The sequence below is a fragment of the Phocoena sinus genome, chromosome 9 (assembly GCF_008692025.1).
Source record: "Phocoena sinus isolate mPhoSin1 chromosome 9, mPhoSin1.pri, whole genome shotgun sequence".
In the NCBI taxonomy this organism is placed as follows: domain Eukaryota; kingdom Metazoa; phylum Chordata; class Mammalia; order Artiodactyla; family Phocoenidae; genus Phocoena; species Phocoena sinus.
The window spans coordinates 46,060,175-46,086,853 of NC_045771.1; the positions used below are offsets into that span (position 1 = coordinate 46,060,175).

At 56.4% G+C, this 26,679-nt stretch overlaps 1 protein-coding gene and 1 pseudogene across 3 annotated transcripts in view; both read right to left on the bottom strand.

Annotated features, from left to right (window-relative positions):
• Positions 1-1,876: 1,876 nt before the first annotated feature.
• Positions 1,877-26,679, bottom strand: part of MINDY4 (MINDY lysine 48 deubiquitinase 4) — a 116,977-nt gene continuing 92,174 nt past the window's right edge. Inside the window, exons 13-17 of one of the 3 annotated variants that reach the window (XR_004351555.1) lie at positions 24,583-24,646; positions 21,407-21,568; positions 14,765-14,945; positions 14,119-14,191; positions 1,877-3,808 (exon numbers count right to left, since the gene is read on the bottom strand). Coding sequence is in view for 2 of the 3 variants with exons in the window: in XM_032644034.1 (XP_032499925.1) it covers positions 14,115-14,191; positions 14,765-14,945; positions 21,407-21,568; positions 24,583-24,646 (484 nt within the window). In the remaining variant the exon portion in view is untranslated. Of the gene's footprint in view, positions 3,809-14,114; positions 14,192-14,764; positions 14,946-14,982; positions 16,361-17,056; positions 17,153-21,406; positions 21,569-24,582; positions 24,647-26,679 lie in introns of those variants that run through there. The other 2 variants (XM_032644034.1, XM_032644035.1) reach the window with 2 other exon arrangements.
• On the bottom strand, positions 3,816-13,918 carry LOC116759146 (annotated as a pseudogene).

Sequence of the window (26,679 nt, forward strand, 5' to 3'; positions counted from 1 at the left end):
TTCCTTCGGTACCTCTTCATTATGGGGAAGACTTCTGAGTTTCCAAACTGTCACCCCGCAAAATCGCAAGCTCCAGGGCAGAGCTCCCAAGACTTGCCCCTCACCGCTCCCGGCCCTCCCAGAAACCTGGGCCCACTGCTGCCCCCTCTTCCACCAGCAGTGCTTCTGATGGGTTAGGCCCCAGCCCCGGCCCCTGACTTCCCTTCCGGCTCAGACACGGAGACCCTGGGGAGCAGTCAGGTGGAATCTGGACGCAACCCTACCTTAGGATTTCCCCAAATGCCCCTCCGAGCCCTGTCCCAGCTCTGGCCCCCAGGGAATTCTCGCAGCTCTACTGGAAACTCTTCTTACCTGTGCTGCAACCATGTAGAACTTACAGAGAAGGGTGGAAATGGTCCTGCCAAGGTTGGCGCACCCATCACGCCCTCTAGCCACGCAAGAAGGTGAGGAAGCACTGGGCTGGCAGTGGAAGAGGCCAGCAGTTGGTGAGGGCTTCCTTGGAGAGAGGCATCCGTGTGCTGGGATCCCCTTCCCCACTGCCTCCTAGTGGAGCATCTCCTCTCCCTTAAGCCAAGCGAGGGAGGCTTCAAGAAAACTCCTCGAAAGCCTGCCATGTGTGCCCTGCAGTGTGGGACAATCCCTGACTCCCACCTGGGGACGAGGACATGTCACTGCTCCCGATGGGTGGCTGGGCAGACAGGCAGCGTGAGGTGGGAAGGTCTGACTTCCAGAACTGGGGAGGCAAAGACGTGCCGGTGCTTTGCTTGGTTCAAATGTGGATCCTGTGGAAGGAAGACCCCCGTCTTTTTAAAAGGGGAGGAGAGAGGTTGACTCCACCGGAAGGTGGATGGGGGCAGGTGCTGGGAGCCCCCATTAGCACCAGCTTGAGGACGAGTCACCTGACTCAGGAGAGACCCCTATGGGTGGGAGGTCCCCCACAAGAACAGGGGGAGGAGGATCTTTCCAGTGATGAGAGTGGAGTTAGGTGTTTGCCATCAGCAACTTCCGTTCACACTGCCGGAAGGGCAGTGGAATTGGCTCACTCTTTCATCCAGAGACAAAGAAATGAACCATCTAGAGAAAGAGAATCCACGGGGAAATACAGACGTCCCTCGGTCTCCAAGGGGGATTGGTTCCAGGATACACCAAGGGTACCAAATTCCGAGGATGCTCAAATCCCACAGTTAGGCCCTCAGTATCCGCCGATGCAGAACCCACGGATACAGGGAGCCAACTGCAATAAGAAGGAATAAAGCTGCTTCCTGCTCACATCCCACTGAGGTCTGCGTGTTCAATAAACCGGCTCCCCCGTGCAGGAGGCGGCCAGAGAGAGAGAACAGTCAAGCCCAGGTTCCGTCTTTGAGAGGCCACTCGACCCTAGGATATGGTTCTTAACCTTCTGGGGGAAAAGAGAGGGGTGTTGTTCCAAGATCAAGGCCATGAGGTAGGCTGTAGACTCTCTCCCCAGAAAATTACACAACTGTACATGTACACAAAGATTTTAATTTAATTTGGTGGCGGGGTGGGGCGGGGCGGGCTATGGGCCCTCTGAAGACTACCCACAGCCTCCTTAGAAAACCACGCAGCCCAGGAGAGCACCATGTGTGAGGAAGCAGGGCCTGTATCTCATTCTGCCGTTCTGCCGTAGGTTTGGCAGCGGTACCGTGGGCTCGTTCTGACTTGTGGACCTGGGAGAGGGCGGCTCTGGGCTTCGCTCATCTTCCTTCCCAGAAAAGTCCCAGGCAAGGGACGTCCTGCTGCACATGTACCTATGTCTCGGCTTCTAGAAAAGTGCTTTTGTAATTTGTTGCAATTGGTCTTCCCAAGCAACGCTGGGAATATTTTGATTTCTCCAGCTCCGCCCATGGCACCCTGGTCAGGAGGTTAAGTGTTTTATTGAAAAGACACACTTTTCCTTCCCAGGCTGATAAACAAGGCCACTGCAGGGAAACCGACTTCCTCCACCCGGTCGCTCAGCTGGAGAGGCCCGATCCTGGCCAAGGAAAACAAACGCATAAACATTTCAGGGACATATAGGAAGCGTTTCTGCTGGACGCCTGCTGTGAATGGCCACTGGAGTTCACGCAGCAAACTCCACGGGGGCCCGGACAAAGCGCCCTCTGCCAGTTCTTCCCTGCCGCTCCCCAAAGACCCACAGTCCGGCCACTGCTCTTCTCACCCAGCTCACAAGAGCACAAAACAGGCTCTTTAGTTGTCACCACCAAATGCCAGCTTTGCCCCCTCCATGCCTGGTCCTTAAAGAGGAGGGGGTCTCCCTTTAGCCAGCACTGCCGGGGAGCACGGCCCCCGAGCTGCTTGTGTCCTGAGCCCAAGGGGGTGCACGGAGGCTGGGGACTGGCTGCCGTGCAGTGACTACGATTCTCCCTGGGTCAGGGCACATGAGGGAGGATTGCGTGCCCAGGTCGCCACGTGTAAACACCCACCTCTGCGGGCCCCACTCAGAGTCCCAGCCAAGCACCCACGGGGCACAGCAGGGTGGGCCCTGGATGTGGCTCCGCCATGATGTGACTCCCATGTGGACAGACAGGTGACAGAGGTTCCTGGGGGCCGTGCCCTACCACTGGGCGCCCTCGCTCAGTCCATCGTTGGGAGCCACTGCAGAGGGGCCCCCAGCTTCTGTTTTTGACAAAACTCTCTCTCTGGTCTTTCTTCTTCACCAGCCTCCCACTGTGTTTCTATACTTGCTCGTATTCCTGTTTGGAATCCGTTGGATATAAATTGTTGGAACGAAGGAGGCTCCGAGTACAATTTTCCCTTCACAAGTGATTATGGAGTTTTCCCCCTTCCCACCTATCCTACCCTCAGTCTGGAATGCGAGGGTCTCCACAGGCTCTGCCCACGGGAGCAGCTCAGCCAGTTCTCTCCGCACACGCCCCGCTGCAGCCACACGGGGGGCCCACACTCAGTCCCTCTTCTCATCCTCACCTCGTCGCTCTCCCTGGCCAGGAGGTCCCTCCCTGAAAGGTTCTTTTCCTCGTACCTGCTTGGCCAGGTGTAGCCTGCCCTCCAGGTCCACACGACCGTCCTCATGGGGCCTCGCAGAGATCCAGGTCGGCCCCGAGATGGGCTCCCAGGGAGCCTGAGTGTCTCCAGGTCGGCACAGCTTTCGCCGCCTGGTGTCTTAGACCTGGGGCTGATCCACAGAAGCCAGGCCAAACCAGAAGCCCAGCCAGGGACACCAGTGGGCCAGAGGGCATGGTTGGCCTGCAGAGACCCTCGTTAGGTGACGATTTAGCCCACAGGCCTCCGGGGCTCTGGGGCCCCTCCACCCATCACCATCCCCGCCCCAGCCATGAGCCGGCCAGACCTCATGCTTCCTTTGCGGCAACAGAACAAATGAGGTTCGGCCCTCAGCATGGGTTTGACTCCTGTTTTATAGAAAGCCAACCATCAGGAATAACGAGTGCCCAGGGTCCCGGGCCGACCATATCAGAGGCTTGGCGAGGGGCCAGCCCCGCAGGGAGCGAGGGAGGGATGCAGAGAAAAGGCAGCAGAGGCCCCACCAGCCTCCTTCCAGGCCTTGGCAGTCACCGCTCAGCTGCGAGGGGCTGCACAGCAGCACTCTGGGTCCACAGCACAGTCCTGGGCAGGCCCTTCATGGAAGAGGCAGGGAGGTTCTGGACGCTTCTACAGCAGTGCTGGCCCAGGTGCTGGCCCAGACTTGTCCCTGAGGCCCAGGGCTCAGCCGTCACTCCCAGTGATGTGTGCTGGAGCCATGGGGCTCACCCACATGGAGGGTCACAGGATGGGGTCTGAGCCGTTCCAGTTCACCGATGCCCCCTTCCACCTAAGAGCAGAGGAACAGAGAATGAGTTAGAGCTGCAGAGGCCCACACAGGAGCCAGCTCTTGTCCTCACTCACCGGAATTCCTCTCTCCGGGCCTTCGAGGATTTCAGGTTCCAACATGCCCACCTCACCCCTCCACACTCACAGACAGGCCTACACACCAGGCCCCTACAAAACAAATGCACCTAAACCCCTCAAATGAGGTGCGCGATCTACACGCATCTGAATCCAGCCACTTTCCAGGGGTGCCTGATGGTGGCACTTTAAAGGCACATGGGGAGACCTAGATATGGAGACATCCTGGAGAGTTCAAGGCACGGAAGGAGGTCCAGTTGCTGGAGCCCAGAAAGGTAGGCATAGGGCATAGGGAGCCAGCGGGAATGGCACCACACAGGACCCAGGAGGCCTTGCAAGGATTCTGGGCTTTGCTCTAAGAACCGCTAGTGAAGGGCTGTGAGCGGTTCAGTAAGGCACTGATTTGCCTTTTTTAAAAATTTATGAAGCCTTAAGAAGCACTGAGTATAATTAAACAGGAGTCCAGGGTTAGACACAATTTAATAATAGTCCAATTCCAAAATTAAAGTTATTACAGGTGAGACCAGCACTTGATTTTAATACATGGAACTAGTTTTCTAAAAACAACTCAGAGGAATCATTGATAGCAGATGGAATATTTCTGAAAAATCTGGCATTAGGCGTATTACACATAGACGTACATCCTAAGATTATACAAACTAGGAAACAGCTGTTGCACACCTCAACAGCAGTACTGGAGCGCGGACTTTGAGACTGGGGTTTAGGAACGCTTCCCAGGGGGTGGGGTTTGGGGAGGGAGCAGACATTTTCAAAACCTGAAGTTTTTCTTCAGGACTGAAGTCAAAATTGTAACTGCCACAGAGGAGGAAAACAGGGATGCTTTCACTTTACTTGTACATCTGCGCTGGAAAGTCCAGTACAGGCAGACCTCATTTTATTGGGCTTCACTTTATCGCTCTTCACGGATACTGTGGTTTTGTTTTTTTTTGTTTTTTTTTTTTACAAATTGAAGGTTTATGGCAACCCTGTGTCGAGCAAGTCTATGGGTGCCATTTTTCCAACAGCATTTGTTCTCTCTGTGTGTGTGTGTCACATGTGAGTAATTCTCGAAGCAGTTCAAACTTTTCCATTATTATTAAATTTGTTATGGTGATCTGTGATCAGTCATCTTTGATGTTATTATCGCAGACAGACTACAACTCACTGAAGGTTCAGATGACAGCATTTTTAGCAATAAAGTATTTTCTAATTAAGACGTGTACATTGCTTTTTAGACATAATGCTACTGCATGCTTGACAGACTACAGGATAGTGTAAACATAACTCTCACATGCATTGGGAAACCAAAAATTTGTATGACTCGCTTTACTGCACGGGTCTGGAACGAACCCACAGTATCTCTGAGGTCTGCCTATATCCCTGAGATTGGACCTGCTGCAAGAAGGGAGTGAACAGGTTCTCCCAAAGTAAGGCTGTTGCATTTCCCAATCTAATGCTTAGAAGCATCACGAAGTTTCAGTCGTGATTCGCCATAAAGCCAACGCTCTCCATCTTCGTGAATAACCTAGACCCCCCGCTGAATTTCTCTCTATTCCTTCCTCGGGCTTCTGCTCTTTGTCTTTCTTCTCGCTTGTGCCTTGCTTCAATGGCCGCATCAACGTCTCTGATGTTTAGGTCGAGAGAGACAGCCTTGCACAGGCAGTGGGATTCATACTCTGTTCTGTTCTTCCAACCTACTTTCCTCCTGATTACCAGCAACTTCTTGGTCTCTGTAAAGACTGTATGACCCCCTGTTGAGTATTTTGCGTATTTTACACCATTCCATTTCCCTTCAAGTGAGCAAAAAGATCTGTCATTTGGAGAAGAAAAAAATCTTCGTGGTAATTCTGTGCAGGAGTAGCATGGGAGACGATATTTGCATATGGCTCGTTTGGGAACAATTGATATGTGCATTCTCTTCCTAGCTCCACCCACGGCGCTGTAAGGACAAGCCTTCCATAACCACTGGGGAATGTGAGAATGTTAACAGTGGTCATAGTCTAGACACAAGGCACAGCCCTGCCCTACGTTGTGCACGCCAATCAACATCCCAAGAAATTTTCATCCGGTCCATGTATGAATGCTGGATTGCATCTTCTCGTTAAAAACACTCAGCAAAAAAGGCTGAGATGGGTGGATGACGGAAAAGTTGCTCAGCCACGAGTGTTATACTGTTTCAAGAAACTAGTGCCTCTAAAACCAGCTCTCTGTTCTCTCCAGCGTCATTTGGCGGTGCCTCATGAGGCTGCAAGGTCTCACCCAAAATGCAGCTGCGTGGCTTTTTGGCAACGGATCCTTGGCTTCCTGCACGAAAGTCTGAGAGCTACCATTTGACCACCTGAACCATTTGGTCCCTGGGATCCTTCTGGTCACAGATACTCAGAGGCAGGTCTGGATGTGCAAAGAGTTTGCATATATTTCTAGAAGAGGGCTTCTCTCAAGAGTAATTGTTGATAGAACTACCTTAGTAAGATCCATTCCAAGCCTAACCCGTGATAAGAAATGTGTGATAACCTCTCGCGCTCATCCACGGACCCTGCCTCTGCTTTATCGTCAGTTGTAACATGTGCATCAACACGGTCAGCGTCACTTGTTCCACTGGATGTGGAAGAATTCAGTGATTCTTTGGAACCTGGGTGCTTTAGACTGCTTCCTGTGTGTGTCAGCACCGAGGCAGATCTAGAGGAATCTATTAGACGCTTTGGGGTTGAGCCACTTTGATGGACTCCATCAGCATCATAGCATTCCTCACTGCTCGAAGGAGAGACACTGGGATGGCAGGTATCTGGAGACAACTTGGCAACCCCGGGAGAAGTCAGGCTGCTCGTTGGTGAGTGCCCACTGCCTGCACCACTGCTCGTTGGTGAGTGCCCACTGCCTGCACCGCTGCTCCTTGGTGAGTGCCCACTGCCTGCGCCGCTGCTCCTTGGTGAGTGCCCACTGCCTGCACCGCTGCTCCTTGGTGAGTGCCCACTGCCTGCACCGCTGCTCGTTGGTGAGTGCCCACTGCCTGCACCGCTGCTCCTTGGTGAGTGTCCACTGCCTGCACTTTTGGTGCTGGAGCCTGATGATGTCTCAGGGCAGCCAATATAGGTTCAGCTGGTGGGGAAGACACATGCAGCTCTGACTTGCACAACTGAGCAGGTTCGGGAGGTAAGGCGAGCTGGGAAGGCACTGAGATAACCACAGGTTCCAAGGGAGTAGGTGGACCTACAGCATCTACTGGGTTAACAGCACGTTAGCAAGCTGTAGCAACATAAGACAAAGCCTGAGTGATTCTACCGTGCAACCTGAGGTTTTCAGTTTTCTTGCTCTGTTCATCATTGTTGCAGTTTTGAAACCCATCATCGAAAAGCTTTTACAGTAAGTCCCCTACATACGAACCTTCAAGTTGCGAACTTTCAAAGATGCAAACGTGCGTTCCATCCACGTCAGGCGTGAGTGCAGTTGCAGCTTGCCCTCCGTCTCCTGTCGCTGACGATCCTTCAGCTCTACCATCTCCCACCTCCTCTCCCTCCTCCAGTCAGTGACTCGTCTTGCCTGTTCACTCGACGCCAGCCCGTGTGCCAGCTGTTGTACTGCGCTACTGTACTTTTCAAGGTACTGGACTGTAAGATTTAAAATGTTTTCTTTATTTTTGTCTTTGTTTTTTATGTATTATTTGTATGAAAAGTATTATAAACCTATCACAGTACAGTACTATATAGTCGACTGTGTTAGTTGCGTACCTAGGCTAACTTCATCGGACTTAACGAATGCGCTCTTGGAATGGAACTCGTTCGTATGTAGGGGACTTACTGTCCTGTCCTGTAAGATTTGTAGAGGAGTATCAGCCTCTGTAAGTTTCCTATCAAAATCTTAGACACTAGGGACACATCCTGAATCTAGACATCCAGGGGTGGCAGATGGAAGGAAGAGAGGGCAGTAACGTTCCCACCCACAGCCTGGCTCCAGACAGGCACCAGGGACGCAGGTTTGCAAAGACCAAACTACTGCCCAGACCAGTTTGGCTTCTTGCCCCCGGTCATGGAGAGAAGAAGGGGGAAGAGTCAGAAATAGACCAGACTTCCTGTATCCCTATAAGATCCACCCTCAGCCTGGCCCCCAAGGCCCTTCCCTTATCGTCCTCCTCTGCCCACACTGACAGGCAGACAGAAGTTCCTCCTGTGAGCTCCCAATGGGACAAAATTGGGTTTGGCTTCAGTGCAGGGGTGAGTTATAGTCATCTGCTGCTAGACGCCCAGGTCACAGCAACAGTCACCGAGCCCTAAGGTCAGGCTGGGAGGTTTATGCTACCTGTGAGGCTTTTCACAGAGGTAACTAACCTACCCAATCCTGGACTACAGGTGTTGAGGCAGGGAGAGTATCAGAAACACAGAAAGAAGCAGTTCACAACTACAAGAGGAAATCAAAGCACAGACGTTTTGAAAGGGCTGAAATGCTGGGATACTGTGCTTATTTAGGGGATGAATGGTTCCCCCGTAGGAACGGTTCTGAAAGTCTATGGATCAGTTACAAGGATGAAAAAGAAGAACTCTGAATATGCAATTAGGGGCTGACAGAGAAAGGGGAGGGATGGAATGGACCGGTTTCTGAGTGCAGAGGCGCCGTCAAGGCTCATTCAGCTATGCTGATGTAGAGGAGGCTGAGGGTGTGAGTTTAGAGCAGCGTTCCTCAACCTGGGCACAGCGGACATTTCGATCGGGATAATTCTGTTGCGGGGGGAGGGTTGTCTTGTGCACTGTAGGACATCTGGCACCCTCCCGCAAACTAGTGACAACCAAAAATGTCCCCAGACTTTGCCAGATATCCCCCGGGGTGCAAAAATGCCCCCAGTTGAGGACCACTGGCTTCGTGGGTTGAGCTCAGCGAAGATGCCGTGGTCCCCAGAGCTGAGGTCAGCTCAGCGTCATGGGCAGGCCCATCTCTTGCCCACGACTGAATCCCTTGCTTCCCCAGCAGCCATCACTGCATCAGAGCAGCAGTTACCTGACTTCACAGATTTTCAACATGATGTCTTGCTGTATCAGCAAGGAGAAGAGGGCAGGCCTGGTTTTAAAGCCACCAGAGCTGACCAGCAGAAATACACCCAAGCACTTCTCTGACTCACTTTGGATTTCCAGACAAGTACCCTGCGTGCAAGTGTCCTGTCCTGAGCGCCAGCTGCTGGCAGTCAGAGCAACTACAGAATGAGCCCCAAGGCCGTCTCTCACCTGCGAACCTGGCCGGTTGCTGCGCCCTCCACCTGGAAGGACCATCCTCCCTCTCCACCCCTCCTCCTTCAGGGTCAGATCCAGGAGCCCTCCTTCCGGAAGTATCCTCCCTCAGCACTGCTGTCAGGCTCTCCCCGGCCATGCTGTCATGGGGTCTCCCTCTCCTGCTAGACGGTGAGCCCCTAAAGGGCAGAGCTGGTCTCACTTGCCTCCGTCCCCTCAATGACCTCTAGCTCCGTGCTGGCCTCCCAGGGATGCTGCTGAGGGAACACACCCCCTGTACACGCCCTGCCCCTCGTCAAGCCCAGGCACCAGAGGGAAAACCTGAGTCTTCATCACACCTCACTCTCTCTCCCCTTTGACCCCGGTGGTCACCGAGCCCTGTCCATGGCCCACCTCTGCTCTCTCGTCCCTTCCCCTCTGCCTCCTCCCATTCTTCCTCCTCCCCCCACTTGCCTGTGAGCCCCCTGAGGTCTCCAAAGGAGAGGGAATGCTTCTACATCTCCTCTCGACCTCATAGCAGCTCAGGGAAGGCTTCGTTTTACCCAATCGACAGATGGGGAAACTGAGGTCCAGACAGAGCCAGCCCTTCCAGAGGTCGTGCCACGTGACGGCAGCAGAGCCAGGACGCAGCTGGGGTCTCCAGACTCCTGCTGGGTGCTCGGCTCCGCCCAGTGGCGTTGCACGTGCCATGAACAAGGCGCACCAAGGGCGGCTGTGCGCGTGGGCTGCAGGCAGGGGACTCACAAGAGGGGGCTGGGCGGTGGGAGCACCCAGGAGCCCTCCCTCAATGGGTGAGAGGCACTGTGAAGAGGGCATCTAGGAAGAAGGGTGTCAGCAGAGGCGTGAAGCCTGCAGCAGACTCCTCAGGCGGGCGGGCACACAGGTGTGGGAGGTAGGTGCTCAGCTCCAGCCCCTCAAAGGCACCGTTCCCAGCTGAAGTTACATTTTCAATTTTTTGTCTGAGCCTCCAAACAGAAACATCTGTCGCCCAGGCCCAGGCCCCGGTTATGAGTTCTTTCCTCTCTTCTCTGGCCTGTTGACAACCCTTTCATTTTCTCCCATTCTAGCGAGGCTGGAAGCTTGAGAGAGGTCACTGTGTGTGTCTTCTTTGGAAATGACCATAAATGAGTTTTTTTTTTTTTTTTTGCTGAGATGGTCAGAGAACAGAGGAGGGAGGAGGCTGGGGGACAGACACGAGCGAAGGTAACAGGAGCTTCTCTGAGATCGAGGTGTGCGTCACACCAGAGAGTGGAGACAGCACAGGGCCCGGGGACGGTTCAAATTAGGATGCTCTTCTCCAAAGGCAAAACTGGCAGTCCGGTCTTGTGCACTGTCACCGTGGCAACAAAGCCAGGCGGCGGGAAGTCACACTGCCTGCTCAGTGACCGTCCACTGGGCTGGGACAGCACCGGCCTAAGCCCCAGGCCCTGAACTGCTCTTGACTCGAGGTGTGGCCTGGCGTCAGACCTCCACCCCGGCGACCCCATCTGTGGAAGGAAGGGCCGTATCGGGCGGTGTCCAAGGGCCTTTCTGTGGATCCCAAGCAGGTGGCCAGGTGGCCAGGGATGTGGCGTGCTCCACGTGGGTTAGCGTGAAGGTCAGAGGTTCTTATGGGGCAACAGAGGTGGTTTTGAGGGCAGGCGGCGCATCTCTCCCCGGATTAGAACTGAGTTGATTCTGAACTTGACTTCTATTTGACTGTGAACTCTGAGAGCAAGAAGCGCGTCCCATCCGGCTGCTTCTTCCATGGAGTCCAGTCCGGGGGTTCCATGAGGCTGAGGTGATGAGAGGGAAGCCCCGCCAGCCCGCAGGTGAACCTATCCTGCCATGAGCGCTCGGCTGCTTCTCAGCCTGGACTAACTGGCCTTGGAAACGACCTGAGCTCGGGCCATACGCCCTTCCTGTCAAGGCAGCAGGACTTATCCCCCAAGAGGCAGGGCCCCAGCTTTAGCGGGTCTCTCTGACCTCGAAGGCTACTTTCCCAAGTTTCTCCCTTTGAGCTGTTTGAGAATCTGGGATGAAAACAATACGCAAAGCCTTTGTAATCCAAGCCCTCGGAACAGGATTCCAGGAGGCTGGGCCTGCTGTTTCCCATTACAGTGGGGTATGTTATCTGATGGGTACAGAGGGGGAAAAACCCTGCGTTCCCACTATTCACTCACCACTCAGCTTTCCGGGAATGAGGCTGGGAAAAGTCTCACCGTGTTAACTGCCCAGATGGACCGAGCCATCAAGGTGGAGCAAGTGATGGGGGGAGTAGAACTGGTTTCAGCAAAGTCCATGCAGGGGATGCAGCACTCAGACCTGGGCGGGGGGGGGGGGGGGGGGGGGGGGGGGGGGCGGGCAGGGGGCAGCCAGCGGAGCCAGGAAGGAAGTACCCCGGGTCTGGTATGTTACAGCAGACCAGATGCTGGAGGGTGAGCATCTCACCTGACATCTGACTTTCACAAGGCAGCCAGGGAGGGTGAGGGAGAGGTAGGCACCGCCCTCACCAGCCACCAGAACATCAGTTCTCACAGTGCCGTCCCAGGACAGCAGCACCAGGAGCACCAGGGAACTCTTGAGAAATGCAGATTCTCAGGCCTCAGCCCAGACCCACTGAGCCAGAAGCCCCAGGGGTGGGACCCAGCAATCTGTGTTTTACCACACCCTCCAGTGGGGATGCCTGCTGAACCCTGATGATCGTGCTCTAGCAAACCTTCCCAGTGGGTGTGGCCGTAGACAAATACAGACGTGCTGGACCACTGACCCCCTCAGCCATCAGGGAACTGGGCAGAGTCTGGGTCAACCAGAGTCCCCAAGCCAGTTGTCCCTAACTCTGTGTGTTGCCCCAGTACGATGATTTACTATCTGTGCCGAGGAGTAGGAAACACTGCTGGAGGAGATGCCAAGGCTCAGCCTTGCCCGAGCTCCTCCCACGACAGTGAGCAGGGACAGACAAGGGCAGGGTAGGGACTCAGCCTGGACCGCCTGCCCCAGGCCGAGGGCTCGCTCCCTGATGCGTGCAGCCTCTCCAGATCATTTCACATGCCGTCATTTTGCCGGTTCATTTCATGGCACACGGCCCCGGGGACAGGGGTAGGTTCTGGGAGAAGGGACAGCTGACAGAAGAAGAAGAGGTGCTCCAGGCCCACGTTCACGCTCAGATGTCTCTGGACTGAGCCCCCTGACAGATCAGAGCCCCAAGTCATTCTCAAGCACTTGCCAATTAGGGCTGAGCCCAAGAAGTCCAATCCCCAGGCCCCTGGGAGGTGCCTGGTGAGTCGAGTCCTGCAGCAGAAGCCTTCTTGGGGAAAGAGAAGTTACTCCAGACGGGGGCAGGTGGAGAGGTCCGTGGTGGCAGGCCACCCCAGGGAGGGGCACAGAGACAGATGTAGGCCTTCAGCGAGGGGTCCCAGGGGTCCGGAGGCGGGGTGGAGCCTGTGTCCAGGGTGCGGTCCAGAGCCCTGCTGGGCAGGTCCTCCTGCAGGAAGGATGCCCTGTGGCCTCCCACCCCGTCCCGCGGAAGGTGCCAAGGCTGGTGTCACCTCCTTCCCCCGTGCAGCCCTTCTCTCATCACTCTGAATGAGTGGCCCTCTGTACATGAAAGGAAAGCGACCTGCATGTGCCTTTAATCCTCCCGATGAAAGAAACGCCGGCACGTGACCCCACAGGAATGCTCCGTCCCTGGCCCAGTGGGCGGGCAGGTGGACGGCTGAGCAGGTGGACGCATGGGTGGGGCGTAATGAGGATGTCACGACGTCTCCTCCACGTCCCCTCCCTGGGGACACAGTCCCTGGGGACTGTGTATGTGGAGTCTTCTCTTTCTCTTTGGCTCCTTTCAAGGGCTCACTTGCCCGTGGGTGGGTAGCGGCCCTAGACTCCAGGGGAGCCCCTTGGATCGCAGGCGGTCAGAGCCGCAGGGCCCCAGCCATGGCCTACGTCCTCCACCCCAAACCCCACCATTTCACAAACAGGAAAACAGAGGTTCCGCCCGAGGTCACAGCGAGTCAGGAGCGGCTGAGACAATGTTAACGAGAGCGGTTCTCCACGCTTGGTAATGTCCTGGGCGCTCTTCACAACAGCCGTGTGAGCCAGGCACAGCCACTGCCCCCATTTTACAGATGACAAAGTGAGGTACAGACAGGAGAGGTCCGATGGCTCCCAGCCAGAAAGCAGCAAGGCCAGGATTCAAACGCCGGAATGCACGCTCACCACACTGGCAAGTTCTAATGCTGCCCCACTGGAATCCAGGTCTCCTCCCCGCCCCCAGGCCTGCCCCTCCCACTGCGCCCTGAGGCCTCCAAGTCACCACCCAAAGGCTACAACCGCCAGTCCGCGGGGTGGGGTGGGGGGGCGGTTGCTGCCCCAGCCCTGGGGCCTGGTCAGAGAACTCCTATTCACCCGCCTCCACTGGCCTGAGCCTCAGCTTCCCTTAAAGACTGAGGGCTGGGTGAGACGAGCCAAGGACCCCCGCCGGCAATCTCACTGCCTCTGGGGCACCTCCACTCAGTGTTCAGAGGGCCGCACCCGCAGAAGGACCGGGGCTGCTCCTCCCGCGTGAGGGCCGCTGCTCCAGGAAGCCACCTCCCAGCACACCCTGGCCGGGCCGCGTCCTCCCGCCTTCCGATCCTGCCCGAGCTCCACTGCCGCCACCAGGTAACCTCACTCGCTCCTCCTCCTGGGGACCTAACAGCACTCAGCAAACCTGGCAGCTGCTGCCCGGAACGAGGGGGGCTCTCAAGAGGCACCAGCTCACCTCCACCCCCTGCCACGGGGCATCTTAGGGAGCTACCTGAAGACACGGCATCTCGCAAATCGCACATGTCTCCCTGGGCCATGGTGACCACAAAATGCCACATACAGACAAGCCCCAAGCACTGTGTCTTTGTAGTCTGCAGGGGTCCTGCCGGCCCCTCACCACACCCCTCCTAGTTGGGACAATCCAGGAACCCATCCCCCTTCCTGCAGGCCACTCCCAACCACTGCTCCTCCCAGCCACTCAGGCAAGGCCCCAAAGCCACAGATGGGCCTGACTCACTTGGTTCTGATGCACAGCTCCAGGGGAGGGACGAGGTCGTTGTCTCTGTCCTCAGGGACGGTCTGGGTGGTGTCTGGGGAGCGGGGAGAGAGAGGTACATGCTCACCAGCCCGGGGCCCACGTTCACCCCGAGGTCAGCACCGACAACCCTACTCCTGGGACCTGACTCTTCCGGTACCTGCCCCTCGTCTCGTCTTACTTGGACCCTCCCTGGTTCCTGCCCATCGGTTCTGACCTGGACACCACAGGTGTCCCTGCTCACTGGCCTCCCACCTCCAGTCTCCACCCCACCCTCCGGCCCCCTTTCAGCTACCAGAATAATTCTTTCTAAAAACATGTCTTAGCCCACCACTCCCCTGCTCCGAAACCTTCCATGGCTCCCCACTGCCTGGAGAATAAAACCCAAACTTGCTGCCGTGACACTGTCTACTACGTAGTCTCAACCTCACCTTGTACCCTTAAGGACATCAGTTTCTCAAGGCCCAGCTCTGGCCCCCTCCCGCAGGAGGACCTGCGCACACTCGCCCTCTGATCCCCCAGTCTGCACTGTTCTCTGACTGCCCTGACTGGGCGTGCTAGGGCCGGCCTCCCCGACCGGTCTGGAGGCCCCCCGGGGACGGACAGGGCAGGCGGGGAGGCGGCGCACCGATGGTCAGCCGGACCTGCCCCTGCTGGGTGGCCAGGCCGTCGTAGTGGTACAGGTCAAAGAGCCTCTCGGCCTTCCAATCTTGCAGCAGCTCCGGCTGCAGGCTGAAGAGGACGCTGAAGTGGCTCTCACTGCACACCACCCAGATGGGGAAGCGCGGGGTCTTCAGGAAGCAGCCGACCTGGACGAGGGACAGGGAGCGGACAGAGGTACCTAGTACCATGCGCCATCCCCAGGGATCTTCTGTCCGGCCCCAGGCCCAGGCTGACCTCAGCGAGGCCCCGTTGGGGATCCCAGACCCTGTGTGAGGCTGGGGCCCCGTCTGTGGCTCGCTGACACAGAGCTGTCCCTGCCCGCTCAGCCCGCTGCTCGCAGGGCCTTTGCCCCACAGACAGTCACACGGAGATACCCTGGCCTGAAAGCCGGGCGTCACCCCCCCCGTTCACCTCCCACATCCAGCTGGTATGGGGTGCTTGCCCACCCTGTTCTCCAGGCCCAGCCTCTCCTCCCCAGGCAATGACCTCCTAGCCGGCTCTTCCATCCCCTCCCCTCCCCTCCCCAGCCACAGCCACACAGAACCTCTCACCGGTCCTCAAACTACTCCAGCACGGCAAGCCTCATGCCTGTGCGCTCACTGTTCCCCCGTACACCTCTCCTCTCCTAGGGGTCCTGCATCGCCCAGATCACCCAATGAGAGGGCACGCATCATGTCCCGCTTCTAGGCCTAGGTACTAGGCGCTAGGTGCCCGCGCTCCTCCGCTGCCGTGCATCACTCTGCCTCACCGCAAGCACGTGCGCCCGCCTCTGGCACCGACTACACCCTTAGCCCAGAGCAGGGGGTGTAGGTCAACATAAGCAAATGTTTGACGACTGAAGGTCCTCGCGAACGAAGCGGAACTGGAGCTAGGACTTTAGCTTGAAGACGGGTGGGCCTGGAGCCACAGGGGGAAGGGAGGGAGGGCCTCTGGGTGAGCAGTCTGTGGGTGATGCCCAAACAAATGTCCGGAGACATTCAGGAAAAGCGCAGGGCATCAGGAAAGAGCACGGGAAGCGGGGGATAAAGAGCTGGAACTTCCTTCTGAGGAGGGAGTCCTTTGGAAAGTTCCCAGCAGAGGACTTGCATGGTAGAGGGGTGTTGGGAGAAGGCAGACGCACGGAATCAGCATCAGGGCCTTCCCGTGGTTCTGCCTGCAGAGGAGAGAGGCGTGGCGGGGCCCTCCGAAGGCCTGCTCAGACACCTGGCTGGTCTGCCCCTCGGTGGCCAGACCTCGACGCACTCTCTCGCTGTCACCTGTGACTCCCCACCCCGGGCCCTAGTTTATTCATTTCTGTACGTGCAGTGGGCCAGGCTGATTCGGCCTAATCCCCACCAGCCCCGAGGAGATGTTTGCATGCTCAGGTATTTACAGCCACAGCCTGTGGATTAAGGAAAGAATGGGAATTATTTTTCCAGTGGGGAGATGGGCATACTTTCTCCGGGGCCCGTCACAGACGAATGGCCGGCCAGTCTTCCTCGGGCCTCTCAGAGCCTACCTGGAGCTGGGGTGTCCCGGACAAAGGGGCTGTGCTCCGGGGAAATGCTTGCTCGTGAACCTCCTACAGAGGGTAGCAGGGTGAACTTCACGAAGCGTTCACTGTCTCATTGTCCAAGCCCCCCACCTGCCCCCTCCACCTGGCCCCTTGGGCCCTCTCCCCAGCCCCCTGTGAACATTAAAGTGTGACTCGCTCCTTGGTGGAAACGGGGGCGGGGGGGGGGAGGTGGAATTAGTTGTCTTAAACGATGTGGCTGGACGTGCCTAAACCCCACTGCAAACTTGGCCTCCATTCCAGGTTAAAATTCCAGGCTTTTCTGGTGAGGGCATCACCTCGAACAGGGAGCCCTGAAGACTGGGAAGCCAGTGCCCATTCACTGCAGGAAAAAAGAGCCATGCAGCCCACCAGGAACAGGCGTCTGCAGAAACAGCCACCCTGAATTTTCCAGCAGAGGGACAAAAGGGCAGCTTGCCATTTAAGCAACAGTCGAAAGATTAAGGGCAAAAAAAGCTGCCCGGGGAGCTTATAAATGAGTTTTCTCATTCAGGAGCCCCTCCCCACTGGGTGACATTTTCCAAAGATGAAATTCACTTCCTTTGGACTCTCGGGTAGCTGACCAAAGGCCTGGGGTGAGGAAGGAGGCTGGGTGGGCACATTGCCTCCAGCACAGCCTCTCTCCTGGCGGGTGAACGTGCAGCACTATCAGGGATTAAGGTGACCCTTGAACAACGTGGGTTTGAACCGTGTGGGTTCACTTACACACGGATGGTTTTCAACAGTGACGACTACAGTGCTACGTGGTCCGTGGTTGGTTGAATCACCGGATGCAGAAGAACGGCGGATACGGAGGACCGACTGTGAATTATACGCAGATTAACGCCCGTGCTGCTCAAGGGTCAACTCGTACTTTTACCTGGATGCTTAACGTCTTTTGCGGGAGTGAGGCGTGTGAATGCCCCCAACCCAACCATGGACTGCCAGCTTCGAAGCCCTAATTTAAAAGGACCGACATTTGATTGCTGGCAGAGCGGCAGTCTGTCATCTCCAAGGATGACATCCACTCAACATGAGTTATCCTTTGGTCCCAGGGACCGTGTGAGACAATGGGTCGGTGGTGAAGTACCCTGGAACGGCCTGTCCTCATGGGGTCAGCCGCTTAATGAGGAGGAGATAACAAACAAAGAATCACAAAGACACATTTGCACCACATTTCACTGAGTCTAAGATGCCATCAGAGCCACCGTTCTTTTTTGTATCACTAAGAAAGGACGCAGGCTGGCAATTAAGGCCCGACACATCATCGACTGCATGAAAAACTCAGAAATGTTCAAATGCGGGGCACGTTTGCATCTCAAAAGCAATGAAATGGGATGCAGCGTAAAACCAGGAGGAGGCCTGCGAAGGAAAGAACTAACATTCTATGATGGAGGATGACAAGGTGGGCAGGGGACCACGAGTGCAGACCTCTATTGAGATAGAGTGATGAGGTCAGGAAAGGCGTCCCTGAGGAAGTGACAGTGAAGTCAAAACGTGAAGGGAGGGAAAAGCCGGGACAGGATGCAGGGCCTTAAAGGTCATGGGAAGGTCTGGATCGTAGTCTCTGTATTAGTTTGCTAGAGCTGAGTAACAGAGTTCCACAGATCGGGCAGCTCAAACAAAAGAAATTTATTTCCTCACAATTCTGGGGGCTGGACGTCCCAGATCAAGATGTCGGCAGGGTTGGTTCCTTCTGAGGCCCCTCTCCTTGGCTTGTAGATGTGGTCTTCCCTCTGTGTGTGCCTGTGTCCTAACCTCTTCTTCTAAGGATACCAGTCCGCTGGATTTGGGCCCAACCATATGACCTTCTTTTACCTTAATTACCTCTTGAATGGCCTTATCTCCAAATACAGTCACACTCCAAGGTACTGGGGGCTAGGACTTTAGTAAATGAATGTTGGGTCGGGGGAGTGGGGGGAAACGGCACAATTCAGCCCATAACAATCTCAGAGGACTGGGAATGCATAGAAGGTTGTTAAGCAAAGGAATGATGTGACTGATCTACTCTTTTAAAGATCACACTGGCTTCAGTGAAGGAACAGGATTGGAAGGAGGTGGGGACAGGAGCCAGAGGCCAGCTGGGCCATCACAAGTGTCCCGAACAGCGATGCTGGTGGCTCGGATAAGGGTGAAAGTGGACAGACTTGAGAAACAGCTTCGGGAAGGAGCCCCACGACCTCTTGATGGATTGAATGCGCTCCTGGTTTGAGTAACTGGGTAGATGGTGCTGTTTGCAGAGCTGGACAAATGGGAGGAGGAGGGTGGTGCTTACAGAGCTCTCCCTGCCAAGCTCAGCCTTTGCCCAGGTCCCTTCCTGAAGGCAGCAATGAATGGGGAAGCCCTGAAGTTAAACTCCCTGTGCCTTGCTGTCCTCCCCTGGCCTCTCCGTCCCCCATCACCACTGCCACCACAAGCCAGGAGGGGCTGGTCTCCCCACCGCAGCCTGCAGTGCAGCCCATCCTCACTTTGCGCTCTGGGGTGGAGGGAGTGAGGGGGAAGTCGGATGGGCAAGGCGAGGCCAACCCAGTGGGTCACCGATGGCAGACTGGGTCCCGTAGGACACAGCCATGCTGGGGCGGGGGGCTGCTTACCTACGGCAAGGGTGCATTTCTTGGCCCAGAGTTGCCTCTGCTTCCCCCCCGGGGCACAGCCGGAATGTGGGTCACCTGACAAGCTGGCTGATAGGCAGGACCTATCACCCTCCCACACACATACTCGTGAGGGCCCCAGAACCCTGGCTCCCAGCCAGAGGCCGCACTGAGAAGCCTGGAGATGGGCTGTGAGTGAAGGCGGGCCTGGTTCTGCCGTCTACATGAAAGAAAGGCTTCAGCCTTATCAGAACAGCCCCGCGGTGGATGCCATGCCCAGGCGGCCCCAAAGACCAGATCTTCCCCAGTGACCACATCTGTACTGCCAGGTGGAAGACCAGGCCAGGCTGAGAGGGGGCCCCGGCTCTGGGTCCAGGTCTGGGCCTGGAGGCTAAACCTCCTTGGATTCCCTCTCTGTCTGACGTGGCTAATCACGAAAGCCCCAAGGAACTCAGCGACCAAAGGGATAGCGGGTGGAGTTACGGGAAAGGAAAGTGCTTTGTCTAACTGCCCGGCCTCTGCCTTCTCCTTCAGAGGCCCAGCCTTCAGTGAGCTCTGGAGAGTAGGAGAGGAGGCCCTGGGGTCCTTCTTTAGCGAGGTTGCAGTCCCAAGGCAGAGGAGCAAACCATCCCTCGCTGCAGGGAGATACAACACCAGTCTTCGACGAAGCAAACAATAGCAGAGCGGGGCAGGGTTGGGCGGGGGGGGGGGGGGGGGGGGGGGGTCTATGTGGATTCAAGGATCATTGTAGGACCTGAATTTGTGCAATCTGCATTTTGTTCCAAGGACAGGATGACGCCCAACTGCTGTTCCCGTCAATTACCCTCAACAGACCGAAGGAAAATAGTTGACATTTTGACCAATGCCCCCCCACACGAGAGTGAAACCAGGGCTCATGGTAAACCTGGGGATTCCGCAAGCCCGGGCAAGGTCCCCTCTCAGCCCGTGGAATTTCGGGCTGAAGGCCTTCACAGCCCACCCAGGATCTGATGCTCAGGGTTCCTGGTGCTCCTCACGGGCCACGCGGCTACACTCCTGGGCTCCCTCCTGACACCAGCACATCTGGGAAGGAGTCACTGTCACTCTTTTCTCCCCAAGTCTTTGGAACCCACAAGGCTGCTTCCTGTCCGTGGGGGTGGGTTGTCACCCAGAGGCGGAATCTGGGCACAGGGTCACCTGAACAACGGCATTCAATGCGACAGCCCACCCGAACATGTGATCACGCAGGAAGGGCATGATGAAACTGAACCGCCCTGCATATCCATCCACCTAGCATACTCTGAGTATCCCTTTGGGTCAGTCTCTGCATCCCTGGCTCTGGGGATGTAAGACGAATGGGGCCTCATCCTGACCCTCCAAGAATCTTTGCTGGGCCGGTCACCAGAGAAAGACCTCCTGCTACCCCTCAGGACAACCTTTTCATGTAATCGACCACAGAACAATGTCTTCCCTGGAGACATGAAAACCGAGGCTCAGAGAAGGTTCAGCAGCAGGCTGGGACAAGAACACAGGGCCCAGTGGTCCCTGCCCATGTTGCCCAGAGATACTGTCACCCTACCCCGTGCCCAGCTTCACCTGGGGGTCCGGCCCTTTCTAAGACCCTGGCTGCAGTGAGAGAAAAGGTAGAGGGACCAATACACTTGCAAACAGACTGAGTAAGGCCTATTATGGGTTGAATTGTGTCCCCCCAAAAGCTCTAGCCCCCAGTACCTCAGAATGTGGTCTTATTTGGAAATAGGGTTGTTGCAGATGTAATTAGTTAAGGCGAGGTTAGCGGGGTAGGGTGGGTCCGCAATCCATGTGACTGACGTCCTTATGAGAAAAGGAGACACAGAGGGAGAAGATGGCCACGTGACACCAGAGGCAGAGACTGGAGTGATGCAGCCACAAGCCAAGGATCACCAAGGACTGCTGGAAAACATCAAAAGCTAGAAGGGACAAGGAAGGCTTATTCTCCCTGTGGGTCTCAGGAGGAGTGTTGCCCTGCCGACACCTTGATTTTGGACTTCTGTTAGGAGAACTTCTGCTCCAGAACTATGAAACGACACGTTTCTGTGGGTTTAAGCCACCCAGTTTGTGGTGCTTTGTTGAGACAGCCCTAGGAAACTAACACGAGGCCCAAGACCTCAGGCCCTTGTCCCTGGAAAAGACCCCCTGGCCCACACACACACACACACACACACACACACACACACACACACACAAGCGCGCGCGCGCGACACCTGTGCCCACTCTAATGCACGAGCACACTGTAAATCCCTAGAAGTCCCTTTCATGGCATCACAGCTGGCTCTGGGAGTGAACTTCATGCCTGTACTGGATGGCGGTGAAGCTGTGTGTGTGTGTGTGTAGCTTTCCCATATGCTCTGTGACTGAGACTGGACCCAGCTCCGGGAACTGGAGCCAACTCTCCTTCTCCTCCCTCCCTCCTGTTGGTCCCAGGGAGCCAGGCTCTTGGGTCTCTGGAGGCCCGAGGGCTCAGTACCTGGCACACGCTGTAGTGTTCGAAGAGGGACAGGAAGCCGATGTCGCTGCGCGCGGCGATGCCTCTGAGGAGCGTGACGTTCCCGTTCCCGGAATCGAGCTCAACCACGTCGTTGAAGACATTGGACACGGCTTTCCCGGTCAGGAGCAGATTGACAAGTTCCTGTTGATGAGAGAAAGGGGAAAGGCTTGTCAAGGGGAGATGGGGAACAAGAGAAAAAGGGCGGAAAAGGAAGGAAGAAAGCAAGGAGGGCGAGAGACTGAAATCAGAGGGGCTGTGGCTTCAGCGTTCCCACAGCCCTCGGGGGGGGCCGCCAACTCTGCTCAGCCACGTGACTCTGGGAACGCATCAGTCCTTATTCCACAAGCATTCACTGGGCGCCAACTGCGCCCAGGACCCTGTGTGTGGGTTGGCGGGGGGTGGGGTGCGGGTCCCGCTGGAGGGAAAGAGTGGCTCCTGACCTCGGGCGTCCGGGTCTAGAGGGGGGACCGGTGCGGGCCTGCACGCCTGAAGCACAATGTAGGATGTGACTGGGGCTGTAACAATGTGTGCACAGAGCGCTCGTGGCCCACACGGACACAGGACCCCATGACAGTCGGAGCCGCTTTGTGGAGAAGCGGCATTTGGGTGGGTCTTGAAGTCTTGGATATTTTTTTAATAAGCTTTTTGATTCTGAAATAATTTTAGAGTCGTAAGAAGCTGCAAACATAGTACAGAGAGCTCCTGTGCACCGCTCACTCAGCTTCCCCCAACGATGACATCTTACATAACCAGAGCGCGTTATCAACACCAGGAAGCTGACAATGGGGTGACACCGATAACTCAGCTCCAGGCCGTATTGGGATTTCACCAGTGAGGGCGGGGTCTTCAAGGCGGGGGAAGGAAAGGAGAGGATAGCAGGGGCAGGGAGGAGAAGGCCGGCGGGCCCCAGCCTGGGTTCCCACTCTGTCTCTGCCTCTGTTGGCTGCATGGCTGCACGACTCAGGCCTCACACCCGACAGGCCAGCAGGCCTGCCAACCCCAGAACCAGGAGACGGTGACTTGTGGAGCTCTGACTCTCTGGCCATCTCCTTTAGCCAGTGCCTCCGGCACTGGGTTGGCTGCAAGGGCCCTTCCTCAAGCAGAGCATCCAGGGCTCCAACCTCCTGTCAGGCTCGCAGCTGGGAGAGGATTTGCCCAGGCCACACAGCTGCTCAGTGACAGCGCCGGACTCCCACCCTCCCTTTCCGGCTCCCTTTCTGGTGTCCCTTCCCTCTCCCCTCACTTGTTACCCTCAGGGTACCACCTGGCCAGCCAAAGATTCAAAACGGAGGGCAACCTCGAAGTGCGCGCTGCCCCGCTAAGGAAGGATACACGCGAGCCCAGCCTTAGCGCTGGGGCAGGAGCTTCTAACTCCTTCTGCCAGGGCTGGCGCGTGCGTGAGGCCAGCCCGCAGGAATCTCCTCCATGGTACGTGGGAATGGCCATAACAGCCCTTGCCCACCATAAACTCTGGAGGGCAGAGTTCACAGAGTTCACAGTTCACCGGAACTGTGAGAGTGATGCGCAGGTTAATAAATCCCTCCGTCAACCCCAGGATCCCTGCCCCAGAGACAGTAAAAGAGGCCCCTCTGATGGCCGCAGAGGGGCCCTCATTGGAGGGAGATACCGAGGGGGCCTCATTGTGTTCTCGCAGAGGAAACGAGAAAGAATTTGGAGGAAATGTCTGCTCTGAGATACTGCACCTCAGGGCCAGCAGCTGCCTGAGAAAGGCATGGCCTTCTTCAGACACATTCAGCGGGTTTTCAAGGGGGAGAAAAGGTCCTGCTGCCCATCTGGGGTGTGTCTCAAAACCTTCCTCTGAGCAGGAAGCCTCCTCAAAATTGGGGGAGAAATAGTGACAGGACGCTCCCTGCCCCCAGACTCAAAATCACCCAGTGGCAAAGCTTAGCGGTCATCTGGTTCCTCACTACTCAAAAGTGTAGTCCGTGGACCAGCCGCATCACCCTTCCTGGAAGCCTGTTAGAAATTCAAAACCTCAGGCCCTAGCCCGGGCCCACGGAATCTCAGCCTGCTCTTCAGCAAGACTCTGAGGGACTCGTGCGCACAATCGAAGTTTAAGAAGCACTGATCTAGTCCAAATGCTTCACTCTACAAATGAGGAGACCGAGGTTCGGGGAGGGGAAGGAAGTCGCTCCAGCTCATGCCGCAAGTGGAACTGCCAACACAGCTCAGAATCCAGCCCCAGACTGTGTTCTGCATCCTCTGTATGCCGCTTAAGTGCACACCCCTGGGTCACACCGCTCTCTGACAGCGCGTCGGGAAGCTCCCACAGGGAGCACAGGCACCCAGAGCAGGAGCTGCACCACCACTGGCCGTCACTCAGCCTGAAACCTTTCTCTGGGGGGTAAGCAGCAGGAAACCTCACATCTCCGTGGGTGCCTTGGACAAACCACAGGCCCCAAGCTGGCCCTTGCATGGTGCCCAGGTATGTTTTCAGGACAGGCACAAGTGAGCCAGGACCCCTAGGACAACTGGGTCCTCAGCTGGGCCCAGCAACCAGAGAAGCTCCGCTCAGCCTGTCTGTGCTACACACGCCGCCCCCAGATGCACTGAGGGTCAGATTTAACTGTGGCCCGCTGGCCGCTCAGGAGGCCTTGCCATGCAGAGAAGGGCTCAGACAGTAGTCATGTGTAGCATTTGGCTCCAGTCCCGACACTCGCTGATAGGATCTGAAACAGATCCCTTTCCTTGTGCCACCGGGTGACTGGGAGGATCGATGGCAAGCAGTTGTGCTAAGGGACGCCCTGCACTCCACGAAGCCACTTGAGGGCCCCTTTGTGAAGATGCAGAGGGGTGGGTGGTCATAAAGACAACGTGCTGTACAATCGTAGGGTGCCATGGCCGTCGTCCCCGCAGCTGGGCCTGGGGCTCCCAGTCTATGCCGGGGCTCCGGGCTGGGCAGCACCTGGCTCTGCCTCTCTTGAACCTCCTGCAGCTCCAGGCAAACAGATCGGGTACAGCAAACTCCAGAAACAGAAGTTAACCTGAGTTCCCTTTCTAGGTCTCCGTGAGGAAGACGCCCAGCAGAGGCGGACCACGAAAGCTGCTTGGGGAGTGCTGGCAGGGGCAAAGACAGACGGCAAGAGGAAGGGAAAGAAGCGCCTGACCACCCCACGCCCCACTGCGGCCCTGACCTGCGTGCAGTATCCGTGTGCTCCAATCAGGTGGCTGGTGGGGACGTCGAAGTCCTGGCGGACACTGGAGAGCAAGAAGAAAGGGCTGTTAGCACACCTCGGCCTGATTCAGGATCCGGGCAAACCTCGAGGGTGGCCAGGGCCTCCCCTCGGGTTCCAGGCTGAGGCCCCAAATTCCGGATTTGGCGGGAACCTGAGCCTCTGTGCTCTGTGCCCTCCCTGGGGCTGGAGTCCGGGGCTCACTCTGCTCTGGGCAGTGGACTCCACTCTGGCCTGCAGAGGGCCACCAGGCCCTCGGCAGACACCAGAGGTTCGTGATGGAAGCATGCCACAGAAGACAGGGCCCTGGGTTTGGAATCCACGTCCTGCATTCACACTCCTACTGTCGCTTACTAAGAGTGGGGACTGGGACATCCCCTGCCACCTCCAGTCCTCGGTCTGCAAGTCGGTTAAATGGGAGGAACGGCCTCTAATGCCTCCTTGAGTCCTAAAACAACAGCTGCCACCACCTGGGCATAGACCCTGTACCAGGCCGAGTACAACTATTATTCCCTAAACCCTGAGAGAAAAACCAAGGCTCAGAGAAGAACTGACGTGCCCAGGGCACTCAGCTCGTGGGCGATGGAGCTGGCGGGGGAATCTAGCTGCCAGTCTCCGAGGCCTGTGTTTCCCCCGACCCTAGATCACCTCTGTGGCTCCACCTTCAGAATGGGGTCCCCCTAAGGGCACAAGGTGAAAAGCCCCTTTGCCAAAAGAAACCCCACCAAACTGAAAGAAAGAGATTTCTAGGGCTGTATGCTACTGGGGGGCAGAACGATACAGAGCGTCAGGTCAGCAATGGCCCCGTCACATGTGAGGCCAGCACCAGGAGGTAAGCCCCCCGCCCCCAAATCTCAAAACCATCCTACCGTCTAGAAAGCCCACCATTAGGACATTATTATTCCTTCTACCCCAAAGTAAATCCCTCGGGAGACCAAGCATTATTGTTGAACAGAGCCGTGGGACAGACGGGTAACAGGAAAGGAGCTCCCACCTACAGACCGCACTCAGCGGACAGCATTTCAAGGCTCCAGCCACCCAGTGAAGTAGGAATTACTTTATTTTACAGACATGGAAAGAAACCCAGAGAGGTAACGCCAGGGGGGTGATGTGAGGCCAGGGAGCTGGCTCACCCCACTGCTGCCCACCCAGCACGGGCTACATCTGCACCCCAAAGAGAGCACCCAGGGGTGGCCCAGAGGTATGAAGAGGCAAGCAATCATGACGTTTGTTTTTCCTCTTAGTGGAAGAGAAGAAAAACCTGGTCTCACTTTTATGCTTTCAATCTCAATATGCCATAAGTCCACAAACCTAAAACATGCACTCTGGTCCCAAACGAGCTTAGAAACTCAAGCTCCATGACTCCATAGCAGAAACGCTTTCTTGTGGATTCTACTAACTGTGGCCGAACAGGGACGGTTCGTGGTCCACACGAGAAGACGGGCTGGGTTGACACTGCAGGGCCCAGCCGAGAACCACGGAGGCTGGGGGTCCTCGGGAAGGGCCTTGGAGGCTGGCCTGCCAGAAACGACCCAGCGGGCCTGGGAAGGGGCCAGCCTGGGAGGACGGGGGACAAATGGACGAGGCCGGCGTGTGGCTGGCACTGGCTTGGGCAGAAGAATTGATGGAAACGCTCCCTGTGGCATATATACAGGCATCTTCTGAAGGGAAGAAAATAGCCTCCGAGGAGCCCTGGGTGGACTGATAAGGATCGCTGGCCCCAAGCCACCCCGAAGCTTTCAGAAGCAGTCTGATCTTCTCACAGCCCCGTGTTCACCCAGCGGGTTTGAGCGCCTGCGTCAGCTGAGAGCAGAGGGACGGGCAGAAAGAACAATAGGAGGAAGTGGTAATTGCATCCTTAGGTGCAAACACGATGGGAAATTCAGAAGTAGGCTCAGATCTTAAAAAGGAGGAACATCTGTATCTCATACTAGGGCATTTGGGAGACGCCAAGGAGCGGCTTATGGCTTAAGAGATTTACAACTTTGGCAAATCTAGATGCCCAGACCTCCATCTAGGGGAAACCCCTGGAGAGCTGAGTGTGAGGAATCCTAGAGC